The sequence below is a fragment of the Drosophila willistoni genome, unplaced genomic scaffold (assembly GCF_018902025.1).
Source record: "Drosophila willistoni isolate 14030-0811.24 unplaced genomic scaffold, UCI_dwil_1.1 Seg94.1, whole genome shotgun sequence".
NCBI classification, from domain to species: domain Eukaryota; kingdom Metazoa; phylum Arthropoda; class Insecta; order Diptera; family Drosophilidae; genus Drosophila; species Drosophila willistoni.
In genome coordinates this window covers 15,632-41,770 of record NW_025814784.1, presented here as the reverse complement: position 1 = coordinate 41,770, position 26,139 = coordinate 15,632, and the positions used below count along the sequence as shown (strand labels likewise).

General features: G+C 40.2%; 2 protein-coding genes across 2 annotated transcripts; one reads left to right on the top strand and one right to left on the bottom strand.

Annotated features, from left to right (window-relative positions):
• Nucleotides 1–1,940: 1,940 nt before the first annotated feature.
• On the bottom strand, nt 1,941–6,374 carry LOC124462101 (uncharacterized mitochondrial protein AtMg00810-like). Its single transcript, XM_047013481.1, has 3 exons — nt 6,208–6,374; nt 4,386–4,859; nt 1,941–2,271 (listed from the first exon to the last, which is right to left on the bottom strand). Exons 1-3 carry the CDS (start codon nt 6,372–6,374, stop codon nt 1,941–1,943), a joined length of 972 nt encoding a protein of 323 aa, XP_046869437.1.
• Nucleotides 6,375–24,046: 17,672 nt separating this feature from the next.
• Nucleotides 24,047–24,493, top strand: LOC124462100. Its single transcript, XM_047013480.1, has one exon. The coding sequence runs from the start codon at nt 24,047–24,049 to the stop codon at nt 24,491–24,493; it is 447 nt and encodes a 148-aa protein (XP_046869436.1).
• Nucleotides 24,494–26,139: the final 1,646 nt, after the last annotated feature.

Sequence of the window (26,139 nt, the reverse complement as noted above, 5' to 3'; positions counted from 1 at the left end):
TCTCCTGCAGACGAAGTTAGTCGCTGGTCTCTAGGCTCAGTCACTCAAGGTGAGGAGGCCAAGCGGGCTTCGCTTTGCAGACGAGATCAGTCGTTGCTACTCCTCCCTACTTTTTCCCCTTCATGTGGTATCAGTCCCCTATCCTAATACTCATCAAGGTCTCCAGATCAAATAAATGTTCTGTAGACGGGACTCTGGGACTGAGAACTGTACCCCAGGGAGAGCTTCCTTATACACTTAGCACGTAATTAGCTGTAGTTAATCATATTTTAATTGTTTGTCCGATTTATTTGTGTTTGTCCACGCGATCGTGCCGTCCGATATACGGCCGCGCCCCACGGTCGGGCGGAATGTGGACATCTCTCTGCTTGGGCTCGCGCGAAACAGGCTATTTCCTGGTGTCGTATGGGCCACTTAAACGTACTTCGCAATGTACGGGTCAACGTCCAGACAATTGCTGAGCCATACTAAAGGGTTAGAATTTTGAACTTTCTACCGAAAAGGTATGGTCTGAAATACTTTGTTGCCCAAACTATTGCTAGTAATTCTTTTTCTATAGCTGAATAATTGATTTCATGTTCGTTCAACGCTCTGCTTCCGTAAGAAGTAGGTCTATAGTCCTGTGAGATGAACGCACCTAAAGCTATGTTGCCAGCATCTGTGGTTAGAAAAAATGGTTTTTTGAAATCGGGATAAGCAAGTATGGGATCGTTCATAAGAAGACATTTTAATTATCCAAAAAATGAAATATAATGTTGGTCGTTTATGTTAATTTTAGCTCCCTTCTTTAATCCAAGAGTTAAAGGTTTTGCAATATGTGCAAAGTTTGGTATGAATTTCCGGAAGAATCCGCATAATCCTAAGAATGATTTTATTTCTTTTGCGTTTTATACCTTCTGTTGTTATTATATGACCAAGGAATTCTTTTTCTTTTGTCATAAATTCGCATTGTCGAGTTGGAGTTTAAGATTAGCTTCTCATAGTTTGTTACATACTTTTCTGAGTGTTCCTCCAATGAAGTGGAGTACACTATAACGTCATCTAGATAAACAAGGCAATCCTTATAAATAAGGTCTTCCAAAAAATTATTCATGCATGAAAAAGCTGTTGCAATAGACTCAGGATCCATTTGAAATCAATGGTGGTAAAGTATTGGGTATCCAAATGGGTGAACAGTAAGGTGAGTTCGATTTTCAAATGATACCCTGTTCAATCATTTATTTATCTGTTTTTGATTTCTATATTAAATGTTTGGGGATATTTGTATGGACGTTTATAAATTGGGTCGTCATGTTTTGTATGAATAGAGTGATTAATTGTAATCGTGAATGTCAAATTTTCTGAACGTCATTGAATTCTTAACAGACTTTTTTAAGTTTTGTGTTTCTTCGTTGTTTAAATAGTCTATACTAGATGGCCAAAAATAAAAAATAAATCTGCTGGGGAAATGCGACACGTACGCTCGGTATAATTTCGAATCTCGAAGTCAATGCCCGTGAAAGGTCTGGAATTAACCATGCGCTCTCGAGGGAGATCACCTATCATTTGAGTCTACTGTCGTCGACAATGAACGATGCAAACTGTACACCCCGGGATGTGGGACTTCACCAGATTCTTAACCGTGGAATCCAGAACTTGCTCCGCAGATACCACACCATTACCTGATTGCCGCCATGCAGCGTGATACGATGGCAAACGAGCAGCCGCGTAAAGTGGGTACTATAAGGGAGGAGAACAACGTAACGCTCGTCGTAGCAGAAGGTTCCAGCGGCTCGGAGTCGTCCACATGAGCGAAGTATCCCATGTTGGTCGAGAAATGGGTTCAAGTTGAGCAAAGTGCTGGATGGGTGGGATCGCACTTCGCCAAGGCCCGTATCTCCGCGGCGTATTCTCGACGCTGTGAGATCCGAATCAAGGCCCGCTCAGCGGATAGCAATTCCTCATTGCTTAAGTAGACCGTGGAAGGAATGTGAAGTCATTTTGGTGGCAAAGCGTAGGATGTATGCGGTGACACGCAGAGAATTACCATAGTTTGAGAACCGCTCGCTGAAGTCGTCGAGTAAAGTGGTCGATGCGGTGTGGCACTGGACTCGTTGTTCCAGCTGAGTGTCCGGAAGTTCACTAATGAGAAATGGCCAGCACTCGGGATCACGATGCCAGTCCGGCTCATGACACCGGAGGCTACTGGACGATAACTCGGACGCGGAGACTCCACGGCTTGCAAGATCTGCGGGATTGCCCTCTGTACGCACATGTGACCAGCGCTGGGAACTGGTGTTTTTAGAGATGCTAGAGACCAACGGGGGCTTATAGGGCCAAGCCAACAAAATGGTAGAATCGGTCCAAAACTAGGACGTTGAAGCTTGGATTGGAAGTTCGGGGGCGATCGACGCTTAGAGATCGGCTAACAAAACAGCTAACAAACGCGTCACATAAGCCAAGAAGTTCCCACTCGAGAGTATGGATGGTATTTAGCCAACGGGGTATGCGAAGTGGACTAAGGCCCGCATAATCTTGCAGGAATTGGTGGCATTGATGCAGAAGGAGTGGCGGCGGAGCGTCTTCCCAGCCAAGTTCGGTTAACCAGATTTGCTGCATAAAGATCTTAGCGCGAATAACAAATGTGGCTAACCAGCCGTCGAGCGCCAGCTAGGACATCATCAACATACACGTAGCGCCGAAGGATTTCGCTCGCCCGAGGATTCAGCGATTGCACATCAGGCTCGTGAAAGTTTGGAGCTCATAGTTATGAGTACTGCCGTGGCGATCTCGGTAGAGGATCCGCTAAAAAGGGGTATGCCTGAGATCTGCTAGGAGGTGCCGATACATCTGCGTGATGTCAGCGTTAAAGACGAACTGAAAGAACTGCCATTTGAGCTGCTCCAAGTAAACTTTGATAGAAAATAAGAAAATAAAGTTGGAGTTCACTCTCACGAGTTTCAAACACAGTCAACGCGTCGAAAGCAAGAACGAAATCGGAGAGGGACTTATTCGACTTATAATTATCGATGGAAATACGTATGAAAATAAAATAATGGATACAAATATATATATGGAAAAGAATATAAATGTTATAAATAGGGGTGGAAATATATCTATATATAGTATATATGAATATCCTACTTCAATACCCTAAACTTTATGAACTTTTCGCTTCCTAACATCAAACTTTAAAGTAAACATCCGTTTTTATAATAAACAATTGGACACTTGCAATAACAATTGTCCCCTTAAAAGTTAAAAGCGTGAAAACGCTAATTACGCATTAAAATCTAGGCCAATCAAATCCGTTTAATCGAACACTTGCAATAATAATTGTCCCCTAAAAGTCAAAAGCGTGAGAACGCTAATTCAGCATTAAAATTCGGGCCAATCAAATCACACCAATATCGATCACGCCACTAAAGGGCTCACAAATTTAGCCTATAAATATTACTCTAAGACATCTTTGTACTTTAGTTTTAAGTATTCATTCATTGAATAAAGAGCGGACTTTCAACTCAACAAAACAATATCTTTTTTTTTCTATCTGGAAAGACCAGATATATAATTGGCGCAGTCGGCAGGATTAGTAAAAGTGAACTTGTTATTCTATCCGTGTGACACATAAAATTATTATCCGTGCGTTACATAGAATTAGTGAATAATCACTATAAAACTCCGATCCGACATCAAGAAAATTCTATTCCGTAAATACGGGAACGCTCAAAAATCTACAACAGTGAAAATTATTTACTGCCAACTGCGAGCGGAAATATCAACTGTGTGTTGCAACCAAAAAAATTCCAATTGTGGAACAAAAACGCCAACTGTGTGCGGAAATATTAACTGTGTGTGTTACTGTTGGTTTGTGAAAAGTGTAGAACTACAACGTTTGGTTGCTTAGATGAGAGTGAGCTCTATTTTATTCAACATAAGCTTAACTAGGGTTGCAACATGTACAGCTGACAGACACAGCACAGAATTGCCATATCAACACTTCCCCTCAATTCAGGGATCTAATACCTATTTAGTCCAAGCAACGTACATTTTAAATGATTAACTTTACATAGATTCTTAGTAAGAATATCAGCAATCATTTCGGTTGTTGGACAGTATTCTAGCTTAATCAAATTCTCTTCAAATGAGTTTCTTATATGGTGGTACTTTACATCAATATGTTTGCTTCTAGCATGATAAACAGGGTTTTTTACAAGATTTAAAGCACCAACATTATCGCCATGTAAGGTTATACAATCAAGCTTAAAATACAATTGCATCTCATTTAGCTTATATAAATAGCCTCTTTAGCAGCATCGGAAAGCGCCATATATTCTGCCTCGGTACTGCTTAGAGCCACAGATTTTTGCTTCCTTGACGTCCATGAGATTACTGAGCCGCCCCACATGAATGCGTATCCAGTGTAGGACTTTCTATCAGTTGAGTCACCTGCCCAATCTGCGTCTGCATAGCCTGTGATCGCAGCGCCGGTCTTCTTGTACGTTATTGCCATATCTGCCGTCTGGTTCAGATATCTCAGCACTTGTTTCGCTGCTGCGAGATGCTCGCCATGGGGATCGTTATTCCTCTGTGATAATTTGCACACCGAGTGCAAAATGTCTGGTCGTGAGCATAGCGCAATATACATCAAAGAGCCTATTACGGATTGATACTCCGTTGCATCGATACGTTTGACAGACGACTTGTTGTCGCACTTAACCTGGAAATTAGCTTCTAACGGGGTGGATACCGTGCGGCAAATCTCCATGCCCAGTTCCTTCATCAGGCTCCTGATATGCATACTCTGGCTGAGACGTATAGCCCCTTTGTCACCATCACGTTGGATTTCGAGACCCAGAAATCGGTCCTTTGTCGACAACCTGAAATTCAGAAGAGATAGCCCGTTTAGAAGCTAACATCTTACCCTTGTCTGAACACGCAAGCAGCAAGTCATCAACATATACGGCGATTACATCAATCGTCTTATCTGGTGCACATCTTATGTATAGGCATGGCTCACTTTCACATGCCTCATATCCCAACTTTCTTTGGGCTTTTTATACCCTTGCAAAAAGGGTATATTAATGTTGGTCAAAAGTGTGCAACGCATAGAAGGAAGCATCTCCGACCATATAAAGTATATATATTCTTGATCAGCACGACGAGACGAGTTCAAATAGCCATGTCCGTCCGTCCGTCTGTCTGTCCGTCTGTCTGTCCGTCTGTCCGTCCGTCTGGATCAACGCAAACTCCTCTTAGACCGTTAGAGCTACAGAGTTGAAATTTTGCATGTAGGCTTGTGTATACTGCAGGGGTTGTATATCTCGGGTTCAGTCGGCTCGGATCACTATATCATATAGCTCCCATACAAACCGCAAAGTCCCGAACAGTGACTTTTTTCAATAACTTCGTTATTTTCTGTCGTCAAATTTAATATTGGTCAGTATATTACACATATAAACTACTGTGGCAAATTTGATCAAGAACGGGTGACTATATCATATAGCTCCCATAGGAACGATCTTTCGAAAACAGTGACTTTTGTCAATAACTTCGTTACTTTTGACGCGATTTATTTCAAATTAAACATTAATATATCGACTCATATCATCGATCATTGTCATAAAATATTTGGCCCCACCATTGGATTCCTTGTTCATAGGCCCACATACGTCACTATGAACCAATTCCAGCAACTTCGTACCTCTAGTTTGCGATTTTTCAAACGGCTTTACATGACACTTGTTTTTCATGCAATCTATGCAGTCTAGATTTTCTTCAGTAATGCTTGATGTCAAACCTCGAACCATTCCGTTGTTCTGCAACTCACGCAAACTTTGCACATTTAAATTATCATATCGCATATGCCATTTTTCGTGCTCGTCGGAGGCTTTAGAAACACACAGTCTCTCTTGATTTTTAGTTTCACACAGAAACAATCCACAGACCTTTTTGGCCATTAATATATTGATGCCCTTATCGTCATTAACTCTGGCAGTTCCCGAATTGAACAGTACGGTGGATCCATTTGAATCCGCTTTTCCCACCGATATAAAATTGCATTGCAAGCCTGGTACAAATAAAACGTCTCTGAGCGTTATTGTGTACCCAAGTTTGCTCTTTACAATCACTGTTCCTCTGTCTTGTGACGTCATAGAATAATTTCCTGCCAACTCAATAATTTCATTATTTTATTCAAGTTGATTAAATAACTGACGGTGCGCACACATGGGTGATGTGGCGCCACTATCGATAACCCAATCATCGATATCCATCCGATTGTTAGTGGCAACGCCGGCAAATGATCGTTGCTCCTCTTTATTCTTCCAATATTCGTATCTTCCGCTGTTTTTCCCAACTCTCACATTGGCGTTGTTTTCATTCTCTTCTTTCATCGCGCATTTTGCCGCGAAATGCCCTGGTTGGCCACATTTAAAGCATCGGCGCCTGTCTCCCTCTGACTTGTTGTCTCGTCGCTTACCCCTCTCAACGCCGATAGAGCATGCTGCGAATGCCTGTACAACATCGTTTTGATTGTTCGTCTTTCGTCGTTCATTTTCTTCTTGCATTTTATGGTACTGAAACTCGGCAACTCATCACGAACTTCCAAGGCCACGACAAAGTTCTCATAAGACATGGACAAACTCGCAAGCAACAAAATTACGGTAAACTCTTCTGACAAACTTACACCGATCGCCGACAAATTTTCCACAATGTTTGAAAATTCCAATATGTGTTTTTGCACGCTGTCACCTTCAGCCATTCTTTTGTTTAATAAATGCTTAAACAATGTCACTTTTCTCACTTTTGACAAAAACAGCAACGCCATGGCCTTGTCGTTTTGACGTTTCCATGTTGTGACGAGTCACATTTCCATGGCGGCTTAAACTACGCCCATGTGGGGCCCCTCTGTATTATTACTATTATTCTTCATACGCCCATGGAGGGCACATTAAATACCTCAACATAAAAAATTAACTGTAGTTCTTTTTTCTATAGCCAATACTTGCGATCGACGCCTCCCTCTCTTTCTAGCTACCGTCTTGATGCGGCTGCCGACGCCAAAGAGCCCATTACAAAATTGAAAGTGAGAGAGAGAGACGGCGATCGTGACGCGTGCCAAAGCACAAGACGCATCGAATGTTTTCACCGTTAGGACATAGGCAGAACAAGGGTGGGTTTCGACAGCGAATTAGAATGAGTTGAAAATCACTTCGCCAGTAGCCACGGGAGTAATCAGCCACATTGTGAAACAGTGAGTACAAAGCAACAAGTGTAACAAAGTAAAACCAAGACTAGAGACCGAGTACCAGCGAGAGATCCTTCAGGAATAGCAGGTGAGCCCATGACCAAAGTTCCCCTTTATTTTTACTTGAGTGCGGTAGGGACCCAGATTTCCAAATATGTTTAGGATTAATTATTTATTAATAAACATTACAACATGATCATTTAACCTAACCCCGGCATTATTTCTTTATTCGGCACTGAATTTTTGTATATCCTTTCCCTTCCCTTCTCCTTGGCCACTTAACCATTTGAGTGGAGCCGAAGGACCAGCGGACTTCGGCAGGATGAGTTAATCTCCTGGTCTCCAGGCTCACTCACTCAAGGTGAGGAGGCAACGTATCTTGGCCTAGCGGCATACGAGATCAGTCGTTGCAGTTCCCCTTCACCATCCCTTTCCTATTACCACACTAACATTCCCTTTCCCGCTTCCCTTTCCCGTCCAAGAAGCAACGGATCTTGGCCAAGCGGGCTTCGCTTGGCAGAGGAGATCAGTCGTTGCTACTAGGAGAGTCCAAGAGCTCTCCTCTTACTCCTTTCCCTTCCCTTTTTCCCCCTTTCATGTGGTCTCAGTCCCCAATCTTAATATTCATCAAGGTCTCCAGATCAAATAAATGTTCTGTAGACTGGACTCTGGGACTGAGAATTGTACCCCAGCCAGAGCTTCCTTACAGATGGCGCCCGAGCAGGGACCTTGATGAGTATTATGAGGGAAATATTAAAATATATATATATATGTTTGTACATAAATATATATGTATATATATATAGATGCATATATATATAAATATACGAGTCCACACGAGAGTGAAAATTTTTACATGTATGCATATTCATCAATATATATCGGAGTCAACTCAGAATTAAACATATTTTATATATATATATATATATGTGTATTTGTGGTTAGGGTATTTAAAGGCCGCATATACGTGGCTGTTGTGCCACGCGAGTTATGCCATTAGCAACACTTCCCATAACAGCCGACCCAAGAGGTCTACACTCCACATTAATGTAAACATAAACAATACCATTCCATTAAACATAGAGTGTCACAAGATAAGTGACAGAGTCCCTAAACATAGAGTGTCACAAGATAAGTGACAGTTTCCCTAAACATAGAGTGTCACAAGAAAAGTGACCAGAAGAAAACATTATAAACACTTAGATGTAAGCCAAACCAGAATATGATTTGATTCAATAAAGCAGTCTTGATTTAACACTCAACCAGAACAGACTCAATCTTAACTGGCGCAGTCGGTACTCGAGTTCACAGCTAAAATATTGTGGAAACTTTGAACGCAATCAAAGATAACGAAACAATATAATACTGTGGAAAACAAAACATTTAGTGACAAAATAAAATATATATATTGTGGAAACTTTGGAGAAAATCTAAGCCAACGAAACAATATAATATTATAAAAACATTTTGTGACAAATAACGAAACAATAGAATATTGTAAAAACACTTTGTGCAAACAAACAGAATTATTGTGGAAACTTAAAAAAAAAAAAAAGTTAACGAAACAATAAAACATACACCATTAAAATGTCACAAATTAACGAAATACAACAATGCATTCAAATGCTAACATCAATAATAATATCCAATCAAGAGATGCATTCTAATCCAACAACAAGGGAGAGAAACAGCATCGAGAAGGAAACAAGGTACTTGCCGGTGTTCACTGGACAGGAGGGAACGTTACATGGTTTCATTTCGGCAGTCAACCAAATCATGGAGGAGTATGATGATAACGACCAGGTCTTCACTGTTATATTCAACACCAAAATTCAAGGTCAGGCTAGAACTATGCTTAATATTAACCCCCCTACAACTTGGGCTGATTGCAAACTCGTCTTCGACATCATTATCGCCCAAGAACGGATCAAATGGGTCTAACCAGAAAAATTAATAACTTAAGGGTAACTACCGTTCGAGATCTTGATTTTAAAGTAAGAGCAATTGTTGAGGAAATTACTGATTTTTCGGTCTTTGAAAACAATAGCAGATTAGTTGACATATTAAGTGGTCTCTTAATTCAAAGAGTAAAAGAATTATCTTGTGGTCCAATGGCCATTGCCTTAATGAACAAAACAACATTAACAGATATAAGAATTGAACTTGCAAATTATATTGGTCTGAATTATGGAAATTTAAATAAAAAACTATTATTAACCAAAAATGACAATGACCATAGTACATATAACAAACAGACAACTAATAAAAATACAAACCGAAATACTGAACAGAGTCAAAATGTAAAACAGTCTCAAATCCCAATAGACAACAGAGTCAAAATACGAGACAGTATCAAAATCCGAATAGACAACAGAGTCAGAACGTAAGACAAAATCAAAATTATCAGCAACCACAAAATAATCAGCAACCACCAGCAGAAGCAATGAGTGTAGATAATATAAATGAGGAAGTAGTAAACAGCACAGATAATCAAGAGTTTTTTACCAACTAGCCTCGGATGAAAAAAAAATTTTTATAAAAGGAACAATAGAGGAAGATACTTATATTATTTTAGTAGATACAGGATCAACCATAAGCATTTTAAACACAACTAATGTACATAATTCCAAATACAAAATAATTGAAAAATATTCAAAAACCATACATACAATAAAAGGAAAAATAGAAAGTGACAGTTACTTAGTGAAAACAAAAGTGCCAAGGGAGTTTAAATATATAAATTATGCAAGAACAAAATGGGTGGCTATGCCCCTGGAAAAATCATATGATTTTCTATTGGGTATGGACTTCATTCAAAGGAATTTTGCAAATATTGATTTTCAAAACAAAATTATTAAACTTAACAATGGGGTCGAAATTCCATTCCTTTCCAAACAATCAGAAGATGTTTGCGTAATGGAAGTAAGTGAAATTGATGATCTTAAGTTAAAAGAACTCAATACTGAGGAAGAACAAATAATAAGAAATCTTTCAAAAAAGTACGAAAGTTATGTTTCAAAGAAGGGGATCACTTAACCAATACTAACACTATAGTTCATAGCATAAAAACTACTACAGACCAACCTATTAATTCAAAACTCTATCGGGTCTCCCCAAAATATGAAGAAGAAATAAAGAAACAAATAATTTATATGGAAAACAATGGAATTATAAGAAAAAGCAAAAGCAAATATAGTTCTCCAATATGTGTCATACCTAAAAAAAGAGATAGCTCTGGAATTCAAAAGTATCGTATTTGTGTAGACTATAGGCGTTTAAACCAAGTAACCGTTCCAGATAAGTACCCAATACCTATCATGGACGCTGTATTAGACAAACTCGGTAAAGCCCAATATTTTACTACATTAGATTTAGCAAAAGGCTATCACCAAATTTTAATGGCAGAAGAAGATATAGAGAAAACAGCATTCATTTCACCAATGGGTTTATATGAATATGTTAGAATGCCTTTTGGGTTAAAAAATGCCCCAGCCACATTTCAACGTTTAATGAATGAAATACTGAGGGATTATATAAACAAAAGTTGTGTTGTATACATGGACGATATTTTGATATTTTCAACAACACTTGAGGAACATAAGATTGCTCTAGAAAACATTTTCAAAATACTTAGAAAGCATAACTTAAAAATTCAACCAGACAAATGTTCCTTCATGAAACAATATACTGAATATTTAGGACACATTCTCACAAAGGAAGGGATTAAACCCAATCCACATAAAATAGAAGCAATAAAAGCAATGCAGCTACCTAAAACAGAAAAGCAATTGAAAGGATTTCTGGGTATGACAGGATTTTACAGAAAATTTATTAAGGACTATTCCAAAATAGCTTACCCAATGATCAGATATTTACAAAAAGGCACACAAATTAATACAAATGACCCACAGTTTATAGATGCCTTTGAAAACCTTAAAACACTTATAAGCTCACATCCAATCTTAAAATATCCAGAGTTTGATAAACCATTTACCATTACAACAGATGCCAGTGATTTCGCAATAGGTGCAGTATTGTCTCAACAAGAGCAACCAGTTGCATTCCTTTCAAGAACTCTAAATAAACACGAAAAAAACTACAGTACAATTGATAAAGAATTTTTATCCATTATACATGCAGTAAACTATTTTAGACACTATGTGATAGGTAATAAATTCCAAATTATAACAGATCATGCTCCGATAAAATATCTAAACGCAAAATACAAAGGGAAAGAAATGACAGCAAGACACCAAAGATGGATTTTAAAATTACAAGAATTCGATTATGACATAATATATTTGAAAGGAAAAGACAATAAAGTGGCAGATTTTTTAAGTAGACAGGAAACAGCTGAACTAATAAACAAGGATAAAACAAATGAGTCAAACTTTGAACTATCAGATACACAGCATTCAGCAGAGGAAGGAGGATTTACAAATTTCTATATAAAAGACGATATTGTAAACAAATATAAAACTCAGATAATAGTAACTTATACAACAACGGACAATATTAATATTCAGCATGGTAGAAAAATAATAGAAGTAAGCCCAGCAGAAACAGAAATTGAAATCGAAATCAAAATGCAAAATAATATAAATAAAGGAACAGTAGGAATTTTTTCAGAAGTTCCAGACTCAGAATATTATAAGATACAATGTATCTTAATGAACATTTTTTCACACTGTAATAATATAAAATTTTTTAAATGTACTAAGAGAGCTCAGGAAATTTCAAGCGAGGAAGAGTTACACAAACAAATAGCTATTTACCACACCAAAGATTCATTACATAGCGGAATAAATGAAGCTTTTAATTCGTTAAAGAACAAAATATATTTTCCAAAGCTAAGAGACCATATTCAGTTGATAATTTCAAATTGTAAAAAATGTAAGGAAATTAAATATGACAGAAAACCAATCAAACCTAAGTTTCAATTCACAGAAACACCGGATGTCAAAAATCAAATTATACATTTGTACATATTTCATATAAAACACAAATCGTTTGTTACAATCATAGACAAGCTCACAAAATTCGCAGTCGCTTATAATATAACAGATAGAAACTGGAAAACTAAAATGGAAATTATGATTGAACACTTTGCCAAATTCAATAAGCCACATAAAATAATAATGGATAATGAATTTAGATCAGAACAGATAAAACAATACTTAAACCAAGAACAAATAGAAATCCATTATACAAAGCCAAATTCACATACAGGAAATGCAGACATAGAAAGACTACATTCTACTCTCATTGAAATAATAGCAGGAATAGATGATGATTTATCAATTTCATCCAAAATGCAATTAGCAATAACAGCTTATAATAACCGTTATCACTCTACAATAAAATGTACACCAAATTATGCAAAAAACATAGAAGATGAGGAAAAACTAAAAAACACTATTATCAAACACAAAGAAAAAATTTTAAGCAAACAAAATAAAACAAGAGAAGATTATGAGGAGGAAAGACAGGAAGGACCAATTAAAAACTATAAACGAGTTAGGCATAAGGATGAACCTTATTTTAGAATTACAACATTAAATAATATTCATCCATGTAATATAAAAAGACCGTCAAAGCAGGAAAAAATTAATTTCCAACAAAAGACAGATTGACATCTTTGAAACAAAATTTTTTTTTTTTCTCTTATCCTCAGATTTTCATAATTTTTTATGTTATAATGTGTGTTCAAGGCAGATTACAAATCGAACCAATTCAATCAAATGCAGGATATGCACCTATACAAACTTATTCCACGGAAATAGTTAATGAAACAGTAATTATACTACACATTATTAATATCGACCCTTTAAATAATATAATAAATCAAATGGAGACAAACATTAAAAATTTTAACATCACAGGAAAAAAGGAGCTATTAGCCGAAATAAATCTAATTAGAGCTAAAATAAAATCCATAACCCCAAACAACAGAATAAAAAGAGGAATGTTAAATATTGTAGGAACAACATACAAATGGCTTTTTGGAATTATGGACGATGAAGATAGAACAGATATTTTAGACCACCTTAACAATATTGACCAAAACAACCATAATATTATACAAGACATGAACCAACAAATTGTTATAAATACACATTTTAATAAAACAATACACAACTTAGCAGAAACAATTAAACAAGACAGAACAATAATCAAGGACATACTTACAAGCATGGACAATCAAAATCAAGAAATAGAAATGAAAATACTTCATAATGACCAAATGGGAAAATTAAAAATATAGAATTCAAAATAAATTATATTCAGGAAAACATAGCATCAGCAAAAAATAATATAATCGTACCAGAAATTTTATCAGAAGAGGAAATAAATAAATTTGACATCGATTTTTATAAATTAAAGCTAATCCGTATGGGCATTTTAAAATATAAGAATAATTGCATCATAATCGCAATTAAAATCCCAAAATCATTTATAACCATAGATGTTAAGTTAATTATTCCTATACCAAATATAGATTATATACAAATAGACCAAGAAAATCAGTTAATTGCAGAAATAAATAATAAAACATTTACATATGAACCCAACAAAATTTTAAAAGAATTAAAATTAAGTAAAAGTTGTACCATTAATAATAATTGCAAATTTATATTCAACAATATAACGAGTATTGAAGAAATTGACGATGATACAATTATAATCAAAAATGCCAAGAATACAAAAATATATCAAAATTGCGATAAAAGAAATATTATACTTAATGGAAGTAACTTAATTCAATTCGGTAACTGTAAAATTCAAATTCTAAATGAAATATTTTTTAACGAAAAAACAGAATTTCACGAAAAATTTTTTTATCCAACAGAACTATTGAATCAACCTATAAAAACACAATAAACTTTGATCATGTAACAATAGATAATTTGACAATTTAAAAGAAATCACAGAACTTAAATACGAAAGAAAATGACAAATGGCATATTTTTAACACTTTTTATTATTATTATTATATGTTTATCCATTTATATACATATATACTGTAAAAAGAAAAATATAAACATTAATGTAAACAGAATTCAGGAGAATTCATACTCTCAGAGGGGAGGAGTTATGCCATTAGCAACACTTCCCATAACAGCCGACCCAAGAGGTCTACACTCCACATTAATGTAAACATAAACAATACCATTCCATTAAACATAGAGTGTCACAAGATAAGTGACAGAGTCCCTAAACATAGAGTGTCACAAGATAAGTGACAGTTTCCCTAAACATAGAGTGTCACAAGAAAAGTGACCAGAAGAAAACATTATAAACACTTAGATGTAAGCCAAACCAGAATATGATTTGATTCAATAAAGCAGTCTTGATTTAACACTCAACCAGAACAGACTCAATCTTAACTCGCGCTTTTAGTTTTCTGTGCAAGAGACAGTTACATGCGAGAAAGAGAGAGAGACACACGAGCGGCCAGTAAGAATGAGGATAGACAATTCACCGTTTGATTCGGGGCGTGTGTGTGAGTATTCTCTTGCCGTTTGTCTTTCACTCTTACACACAGTTTTGGTTCAACCGTTTTTTTGTCATTCCTTCATTCACACTGATTTGTAAGTACAGTCGCGCGTTGGGTTTCGTTTTAGCGTTTTTTTATTGTGAAAAAAAAGAAAGAGAAAAGAGTTTTCAAAATGCGCGAGTGTGTGTGAAAAAAACGATGATGCTCGTGTGCAGTGGCTCTCACATGCGTGATGCCGCATCCGATCGCGTGAGTGTGTATGAGTGTCGCTGACTCTTGTGTATGTGTGCGCTCACGATCCGAATTGTAGAGATTAGCCTGAAGGGTAAATGTGTGACGTCACACATTTCCTCCAGGGCAGAGGAATCGCTGGTTCATTCGTGACGTACATATGCGTGAAGAGGCGACTTATAGACATTGGACACTTTCGTATGGGTATACGTATGGAAGGGTATGCTTGGGTATATCACCTAGTTTACCAAACACATGAGCAAAAGAAAACCATTTGTTTTGGTGCAAACTTGTATGATTATTTTTTTTTTGTGTGTTGCAAAAGCAACGGAAATTTAAAAAAAAAAAAAAAATATAATAATAAATAAATATATATAACATGCACACCATCATGCCATGCAAGGTGAAAAAATCGGCAGAGTCTCCGGTAGGGTTGCGACAGAATTATCAGCAGAGTCATCAACAGAATTTTCGACAGGATTAATAATCTCATCAACAGAATATTTCAGGTAGAATTATTAATGGAGTCAGCTACTGAGTTACCGACAGAGCTAGCCATACAGTCATTAACGGAGCCATCGACAGAGTCGCCTATAGAAATTAGTTTGATTAAAAAAAAAAAAAAATGTTGGTTTTTTTTACCACAGAAGAGAGAATAGCTAATGTTGCCAGAAACAGATAGAACGAGTCTAGGTGCCTCTCAGAGAGCCATTAGCAAGGTTGTAAACTACCGCATTATGAGTTAAACGGGACTTGGGCATGGGTAACCTAAAAATCCGCCACTCTCACCCAAAGCAGCAGCAGAAGTCACAGCAGCGTTAACAGCAGCAAAGGAAAAGCGACATAAGAGTGATGCACAAGGGACTGTTTAAAACCAAGCCTATGCACTGGCAAAGTCAGTCAGTGTTTGGAACTCAACAAGAAAACATCGGAACAAAAATTGCTTCAATCCGGAAGGATAGCAACTGGACAAGGATCATTATCAGGACTACTCACCAATACAAGGATCAACGACTGGACAAGGATTAACAAGTGGACAAGGATCAACTACTGGACAAGCTTCTAAGCTTCAAGGACACAACGGAGATTAATGCAAAGGACATCAGGAATTTCGGCAGCAAGGACCACTATTTTCTCAAGGATATTCTAAACAGTAATCGGAGTAAACTTTTATTTTCTTTGGACAACATCGAGGGAGAATCAATCACGTCCCCAATAACTATATTATACATTCAAGGATCTACCTATTTCAAATAAACAAACCGGATCGAATTCTACCAACAGGCAAGACCTTTCTTATATACATTTGAACCATTCCAAAGATTTTGTTCAAAATATTTAAACCAAAAACCACGTCGAAAGTTCCCCGGCGGCGATAATCCTCCTTGACGCGTCACCGTTTCTTACTCTTCTTTGAACAAACATATATACATTTTTATATTTTCTGACACCTCCCTTGCAGAATTTATTAAAAAATTAAATAGATATATATATATATATATATGCATTGGTCAAATTGCATACCCACATCATAGTCTATCGGTTTACCGTAGCCATCTTCAATCAGTATCGCGTAGCCTACTGGGCGAACTCCGATATCCTTTAGCTGTTTATTACTTATACTACGACTCCGAGTCTTTACTAACATACTAGCAATGGGCGTTCATTGGATAAATCATCGTCGCAAAGCCGAATTGGAAGTCCTTTGTGACGAATTCGGACCGGTGGAATAGTGGAAGACTTAAGAAATCGGTTCCGTGAGTTCGCCTCAAGGAGGATCATCATCCTGGGGTATTGAGTCGACTCGCAGAAATCGAAGCCCAATTTAGTGCCGGGGACAAGAAATTAGATGTAAAGCCACAGTCCAGAGCACCGTCGCCTACATTTCGTCTCATTTCTCAACTACCGGTGCCACAAGACACTAACTATCGTTCGGAATCGCATTCCGATTCTCGTTCCGGTTCTCCGACGCCTTTCGGCATGCCTGGCTCAAAGATTAACATCGAACCCAGTGAGCGGAGTCGAGTCCATGAATCTATGGTAGGCCGTACTACTGCGAGCTATGCCTCGATCGTGGAACGTATAACTAAATGGGAATTGCCTTTAGCGGATCTACCGACCCTATCTATTTCATAGAGCAAATAGAGGCTCGAGCCGCGACTTACCGTCTGAGTTTGGAGACACTGCCTCCGATGATAGCCATCCTATTGACCGGACGGGCCGAAAGCTGGTGGCAAACCAGCGGCTATCCGGAGATGACATGGGTCGACTTCAAGTCCGAATTCTTAGAGTTCTTTCTACCCCCACGCTATTTTAAAAAACTAGAGGATAGCATACACGCTCGAAAGCAACGCCATCAGGAACAATACAAGGAGTATCTAGTAGACCTTCGTTTGATGATGAAGAGAGCTCATTACTCGACGTTACAGGAACTCGACAGGATCTACGAAAATCTTTTACCAGACTACAAGCTGTATACCCGACGAAATGATTTCCAAAAGTTACCCGGCTTAACCAAGTTGGTGGTAAATTATGAGACAATTCGATTGGAGCAAGGCATGCCTGGAAAAGGAGCAACGCCGTTCAAAGTAAGCCCTTGGATCATACGCCTTCCAGCCTAAACGGGACTGCTATATGTCAACTCTCCGAAGCACTAGTAGATACCAGTACAGCTTGCCGCAAATGTGCGGGAGCTGGTCACTTCGCACGAGAATGCACGCGGAAATAATTAAGTTCGATGGACTCAACGGCGTTACCCAAATAGCAGAACATGTCATTGTATTGAAGCACGATCGACCCATGAAGCAGAGGTATTATCCGCGTAATCCGGCCCAAAAACAAATTATCAATGAAACCGTAGACGCCCTGCTGAAGGAGGACCGTATTGAACCATCCAAAAGCCCTCACAGCGCACCAATCGTGTTGGTAGGTAAGAAGACTGGTGATACTCGCATGTGTATAGACTTTCGACAGCTGAACGCTCAGTCAGTGCGTGACGCATACCCTTGCCTCATATACACCATATCCTAGAGAAATTGAGGAACGTGAAGTACATTTCTACTCTAGATTTAAAGAGCGGCTATTGGCAAATACCCTTAGAGGTCAAAAGTAGAGAGTGTACAGCCTTCACAGTGCCCGGACGCGGGTTATTCCATTGGAAAGTCATGCCCTTCGGCTTACATTCCGCATCCGCCACGTTCCAGAGGGCTTTGGATAGTGTGATTGGACCCGAAATGGAACCACATGCCTTCGCGTGACGATATTATACGTAATCGGAAAGACGCTCGAGGAACACCTCTCACACCTTGAAGTCTTTCGACGTCTACGAGAAGCCAATTTAAGGATCAACCGAGACAAATGTCGTTTCTTCAAGAAACGGATCCAATTTCTAGATCATGTCGTCAGCGAGGATGGTATCCATACCGACCCTGAAAAGAAGGTAGCTATCCGTAACCTTCAGCCACCAACCAATGTCAAGGAGTTACGTCGTTGTCTCGGTATCGCCTCTTGGTATCGTCGGTTCGTACCCAACTTCTCCGACACGGTGCAACCTCTCACAAGTTTGTTAAAGAAAGGTTTGAGTTGGTTTTGGAACTTAGAGCAACAACAGGCGTTCGATGCACTCAAGACACGTCTCACCACTGCCCCTGTCCTAGCTTGTCCAGATTTCGCTGTAAAGTTCTGCTTACAGACTGATGCCAGCGATGTTGGCCTCGGCGCAATGCTCACTCAGAGTATCGACGGTGCAGAAAGAGTCATTGCTTACGCTAGTCGACGTCTCTTGAAGGCGGAAGAAAACTACTCGATTACTGAGAAAGAATGCCTAGCAATAGTCTGGGCCATCAGGAAATATCGTTGCTATTTGGAAGGCTATTGCTTCGACGTGATCACGGACCATTTGGCTCTCAAATGGCTAAACTCGATAGAAAATCCCACGGGGCGTGTGTCCAGATGGGAGCTGGAGTTACAACATATAGCATATTGTCACTCATCGAAGTCGGTCGTGTTTTTTTGCGCTCTCGTTTAATTTTTGTCTTTCATTCTTTCGTGAAGCTAATTTATAATATTCAATTTAAATTCATTGCCTTACTAATTCTTAATAAATCGCTATACTCATCGCGAAGTTTGCGTTAAATTTACGAACATTTATATAAATTTATTATCAAAATTTTAACAAACGCAAATATAATTTTGTTGTTGCGCTGCTTAGTTTTTGATTTCGATCTATTTTTTGCTCCCACCCGCGCTCTCAATGTACAATTTGCATATTGCAGTTAGCTTTTGCCTTGCTTTGTATACGTCTCTCTTCACATATATATACATTTTTCCCATTTTATTGACATATTGATTTATAATTTGTTTTTGTATAAATCAATTATTTAATAATGTCTGTCTGTTGCAAATATAATTGCAATAATCCCAGCAAGACCAGTGAAGACTTTCTTTACTGTTGGCTGTGTGACAATGTAATGCACTTTAAATGTGCTGGTTACACAGTCAAGGTGCGGGATAGTATTGCACAGGGTGGCGGCCTTAAATGGGGCTGTGATTCGTGTCGTGGCTTGGAGCTCGAGATGCGAAGTTTTATGAAACGGACTGGGGAGGCATTTAAAACCCTGTCAGCTGGCGTTCATAAGCTCCAAGAGAAGCTTTAGGCGATGGAGGTTCAATTCACAAGTTCTAAACTTTTGATTAAATCTACGACGCGAAAGAGGGCCAGGTTTCAGGGCGCGTCCCTCAGTCCGTCGGCAAATTCGTCTCTACCAGTTCCGGCTTTCGACATTGACCCTATGTCACCAAATGCACAGCAGCTGATATCGTTTAGGAGTCCGGCTTTGGCAGGTGTGGAGTCTCTTCCCATTTCCCCTGGAGACAGTATCTCCCACCTACTAACACGATATCGGTTGTAGTTTCCGAACCGTCCGGGCAAACATCCGTTTCCAGGAATATTGCCAATAAAATAGTTACAAGAGGAGCTAGTAAAGTGCTGGCTGCTTCAGCTGCTGCTGAGTCTGCTGTAGCCGCTACCGCTGTGCCTAGTATTCCTAGTTCCCTTGTTGTAGTTCCACCCAAAAAGCAACTTTTGTTTCGAGGCTTGATCCCAATACTACTTCTGAAGAAGTCATAGCCTACATCCAGGGCAAAGTTCAAGCGCCAAACATTGCTGTGGAAAAGTTCCGTTTTTCATATACTCGGGACATTTCCTCCTTTAAAATAGGTGTCTCCCCAGATCTTTTTGGCCAAATATGTCATAAAGATTTTTGGCCGGAACACCTTGTTGTAAAAGAGAATACAATAAAAAAGAAGAATCGGCCTCCGATTAGCCTGCTACCTGGCTCTGTGAATAACGTTCCTTCCGGCTCGTCTGCACCTGATGGCGAGTCAAAAAACTAATTTCGTCCCTAACTCTGGCTTATCAGAACGTACGGGGACTAAAGACTAAACTGTCTAAACTCTATGTAGATAGTCTAGCTTTTGACTTTCATATTCTTGCCTTTACTGAGACTTGGCTGAAGACTGATATTGCCGATGCTTCAATTTTCCCCTCAAAATATTTAATTTATAGACATGATCGGACTATCCGTAATGGTGGTTGCGTTTTGATCGCTGTTGACTCGGCGTTCTCGTCTGAAATTGTCCACTCCTCCAATCAGGAGATTGAATTTGTTTGTGTTAAAATTTTGTTTAATTCTTTTTCTGCCTTTATTACTTGTTCGTATATTCCACCACAGTCCGACTTGGCAGTATACACTCACCATTTGGAAGCTATTCAACTTATTTCCTCATTTCTCTCTGACAAAGACTTGCTCGTTGTTCTGGGAGATTTTAATTTACCTGAGATTGCCTGGACCCTTTCATTTAACTCCTTATTACTGTTGCCCTCCTTGTCACATTGTTTCATAGATGGTCTGCTTGAGTTGTCCCTAACTCAAATAAATCCTGTCCGGAATAGTCGTAACAGTCGTAACTTTCATCCCACTCTGGATATAACCATTGACCTTCCTTTTGGTGTTATGTCTCGACATAATAACTCGATGCCTTCAACCCGATGTTTTCGCAAGACAAACTTTACTAAACTTAAAAAACTCTTGTTAACTAATGATTGGACATATCTGTATACTTGCACGGATATGGACTCTGCCATTTCTGTCTTCTATAAAACTCTTGAGTCGTTCTTTGATGTTTGTGTCCCGCGTGTGACTCTAGGATGGTCTGATAGACCTCCTTGGTTCTCACGTGAGTTATGTAACTTGAAGAACGTTAAATCGAGATGTTATAAAAGATTTAAAAAATCCGGTAAAGCATCGGATTTTTCCCTATATGTAGTTGCTCGATCAAATTTTATGGTGCTGAATTCACATTGCTATAAGGATTATCTTCAGCGATGTAAACTCAGGTTTTCTCGCGATCCTAAGCAATTTTATAAATTTGCAAATGTTAAACGTAAGACATCAGTGCACCCGTCTTACTTGTCTTTCAAAAACAATAAAGCTGACAATGATCAGGCAATTGCCGACATGTTTGCTGATTTTTTCAAAACAACTTATTCCTCTTCGATTTATCAAGCAAATCCTCCTTATCCTCATCACTTGCAATCGTTTAATTGCATTTTAGACCCTGTGTTTGATGAATGTTCGGTTCTTAGCGTGCTCAGTTCCGTCAAACCAATATATGCACCTGGCCCTGATGGAATACCAGGCTGCGTATTAAGGTTTTGCGCGGAGGCCCTATGTAAGCCAATTCTTAAGTTGTTTACACTGTCCGTCACATCTTCCGCCTTCCCGCCTATCTGGAAGGAATCATATATTATTCCTCTTCATAAAAAGGGGAAGAAGTCCGAAGCCTCCAATTATAGGGGTATTTCTAAATTGTCTGCCATACCCAAAGCATTTGAGAAAATAATAACATCTCAATTGCAGCATTTTTGTAGCTCAATCATTTCGTCATCCCAACATGGGTTTAAAAAACGTAGATCGACAACTACTAACCTATTAGAATTTACATCTCACGCAATCAAAGGGTTCAAGACTGCGGTGCAAACTGACGTCATTTATACTGACTTCAGCAAGGCCTTTGACTCTGTTAATCATACTCTGCTTTTATATAAATTAAACGCACTTGGCATCCCCAGCCTTTTGCTAGATTTGATTCTTCAATATCTTTCTAAGCGTACACAAAAGGTCCTCATTAAGTCTTCATTTTCTAAGACCATCCAAGTGACCTCTGGAGTACCTCAGGGTAGTCATTTTCGTCCATTGCTATTCACTCTTTTTATAAATGATCTTCCATTGGTAGTGTCACATTCTCGGGTGCTTATGTACGCGGATGATGTCAAGCTTTACCTCAGTTTTAAAGACATATCGTCTTCTTGCCTACTTCAATCGGATCTTAATGATCTTCAGAGTTGGTGTGAAACAAACCTATTAAACCCTAACGGCTCTAAATGTAAAGTTATGTCTTTTTATAGATGCACTCCATACTTAGCAACTTATTATTTTAACGACACTGCATTAGAGCGGTTAGATATTATCAATGATTTAGGTGTTCTTATGGACCATAAATTAACTTTTAATCCTCATATTTTTGCTACAGTTAGTAAAGCTATGAATGTTCTTGGGTTTGTGAAACGATGGTCAAAAGAGTTTGACGATCCGTACACAACCAAAATTCTGTATACTTCTTTAATCCGTCCTATCTTAGAGTAAGGATCTTGCATATGGTCACCTCAATATGAGACGCACTAAAGTAAAATTGAATCTGTTCAAAAGCAATTTCTGCTTTTCGCTCTTCGCGGTCTAAATTGGGATCGCAATGTCAATTTGCCATCATACTCCAGTAGGCTTCTTTTAATCAATCTTCCTTCTTTAATTAATCGTAGAGTAATGCTTGGTGCTATCTTTATTCAAAAATTTTTAATAGGTGAAATAGACTCTCCTGAGCTATTGAACCAGTTAAACCTATCTGTACCCCGTAGACCTACTAGAAATTTTATTCTTCTATCCTTAAAACACTGTAGTTCTAACTATTCTTTGCATGAACCTTTTCGAGTCCTATGTTCTGACTACAATCTTCTGTATCCCGTAATCAGATCAGAAGCCTCTCTTTCCCTTGTGAAAACTTCTATTTTAGCACATTTAGCTCGTAATTAGCTGTAGTTAATCATATTTTAATTGTTTGTCCGTTTTATTTGTATTTGTCCACGCGATCGTGCCGTCCGATATGCGGCTGCGCCCCACGACTAGTAGAACCGGGATGCAGATGGTGGCTAAAGATGCGGCAGCACGTCACGGAACATCCTGCGGATTTCCCAGACAATATATTCGAAAACGGCCAGATTTATCGCAGACGAGACCCCACCCCGATGCCCACGATTCTACACCTTGGAAACTATGCGTTCTCCTAGAATTTCGAGACCAAGTACTAAAGGAATGTCACAATGTGGTGACGGCTGAAATCAGGAAAACCACTTTGCGAGTGACCCAAAGATACTTTTGGCCTGGCTTCTTCCGAGATGTCGCGCGTTATGTTAGATGCTGCCTCGTCTGCTCGCAGTTTAAACCGGCGCAAATGAAACCAGCGGGCAAAATGCTCACCCGTCAAGTCGCGGAGTCGTTCAATACCGTGTGTACTGACTTTATCGGGCCTTTGCCGCGTTCTAAGCAAGGTAATACGATGTTACTAGTTTTCTTGGATTTATATAGTAAATGGGTCGAGATGGTACCACTTCGTAAGGCCACTGCAGACGCTTTGGAGAAGGCATTTCGTGAAAGGATCTGGGCCCGATTCGGCGATAACGGTATCCAGTTCACTAGCAAGCTTTTCAAAAACTTCTGCAAAACGTCCGGAATTATACTCCAGCATACCGCCCCCTATTCTCCACAGCAGAATCCTACCGAACGCGCAAATCGAACCATCAAGACTATGATTGCACAATACCTGGAGAATGGGCAAAACACTTGGGATCAATGGCTTCTAGAAATAACACTAGCGATCAACTCAAGCGTCAACGACACCACCGGATTCAGTCCAGCCTACATCATTAGGTCGGAAACCCCGTATGCCCGGCGCTCTTTATGACCAAGTAACGGATGTCGCCGGTAACGGATGTCGCCGGTAACGAACCCCCTAGCCCTGATGAGCGCATCCGACGAATGGAAGATATTTTCAAGCTCGTACATGAGAATCAACTGAACGCGACCCAGAATCAAAAGAAATACTACGACCTGAGACGACGCGACTGGCGCCCAAACATCGGGAGCATGGTCATGCTCAAGCAACATGTGCTGTCTAATGCCAACGAAGGGTTCAATGCCAAACTGGCGCCTAAGTATAAAGGCCCGTATAAAATAACCAAGTTTCTTTCCAGCAACGTCGTTAGACTACAAGAAGCCAAGGGACGTGAACGACGTACCGCCAGTCGGGCTGACTTAAAGGCCTTCAATAGTGACGACAGCGAACCACCAGAACTCGGTCTTTCTGAAGACATCGGCCTCGGGACACCTCGTACCCACGGCCCGCACGAGGCCACTGATTAACGATCCTTCAAGGGGGACCACTTGTTGGTGGGTGCGCCTGCCCAACGTCCCCCTCCCTTCTAAAGAGGGGCTCCTCGCACCGATGCTAGGCAAAAATTATCTAAAACCATTGTATCTTAGTTTTAATCATAGCACTTTTGTTAACCGCACTCATAGGGCCTCGTTAGTACTTTCAGAGTTCAGGGTAGTTTTAACACGCTTTATATTTCACAGCAGTATGTCGCAGCAAGGGGAAGACCATGGCGATCGCGAGGCCGACATAGCCCGAATCGTCGAAGAGATGATTGCGGTGTGGGAAAGGGAACACGGCCCACAGGACGTAGCCCACCGGAAGAGCCAGTCTTGCTCTGCCGTGTGGAAGTAGCCCCGGCCGACATCCCGACCGAGAGACCGTCAGGGAGCCCGGATCAGGCGAGCGTCGAGAAGTCACCCGACGAGGCTCAACAAGCCGCAGACTCGACTCGACCGGAACGCGCGGTGATATTGTCGGTGGTCGAGCTTCCCCCATCGGCACAAAACATCGGACCATTGGAGGCCACGATATCTACTTGTCCCATGGGGCAAACCTGCCCAGAAGAGACAGTCATCTCAGCTCTTTGGATCAGCTCCGGTGCCTGTGTGTCCACCGGACATGGCCCTTGCGCAATATCGGCAAGATATGGCTACGCCTCCGCTCCCCATAACGGAGCCGCTCGTCTGGTCGGCAGAGCGCGTTTTCCGCGAAGAGATGTACGTCCTGCCGTACCCAGGGCCGGACCCTGGCGAAGTACTCGCCGTCCCGATGGAGGATTACCGAGTCCCCGTCGCCGATGACCAGGGAACCAAGTCCCACTCTCCGTCTCACGGTGTATCGGACACCCCTCCGCGGCCCGTACATGAGTCTTCCAAAGCGCGAGCAGACCCAGCTCCACTCACAACGGACACCCCTCCGCGGCCCGTTTGTGAGTGTCTGGAGAGACATCCATCTCTGGCAGTCGTAGAAGTCGCCATGCCGGACACCCCTCCGCGGCCCGCGTATGAGGCGATAAGTCCCCAACCGTCAGGGTCCGTGAGTGTCCGCCCGTCAACGAGGAGATGCCTCTGGATCTCTCTGGGCCCCGCCCTCGACCAGCGCTCGCCCCAGCAAACGAGACCGCTGCTACACCTGCAACTCACGCGAGCCTTGGGCTAACGCCTCGAGGCCTTTTGCGCCGAGCCACGGCAACCTATGTGTCGGAGGCCACCCCCGCAGCTTCTAACTGGGTCATCACACCGCCCAAATGGATCGTCAATACCCCGGATAGACGAGTGCCCGCTGAGATCCGGGATGGGGTGGCGGTAATCCACCACGATGGAAATAAAAAATTAACTGTAGTTCTTTTTTCGAATAGCCAATACTTGCGATCGACGCCTCCCTCTCTTTCTAGCTACCGTCTTGATGCGGCTGCAGCGTCGACGCGTTGCGGAGAGAACAACCTCCCGACAGCGGACGCTGCGCTGCATGCCGACGCCAAAGAGCCCATGACAAAATTGAAAGTGAGAGAAAGAGACGGCGATCGGGACTCGTGCCAAAGCACAAGACGCATCGAATGTTTTCACCGTTAGGACATAAGTAGGCAGAACAAGGGTTGGTTTCGACAGCGAATTAGAATGAGTTGAAAATCACT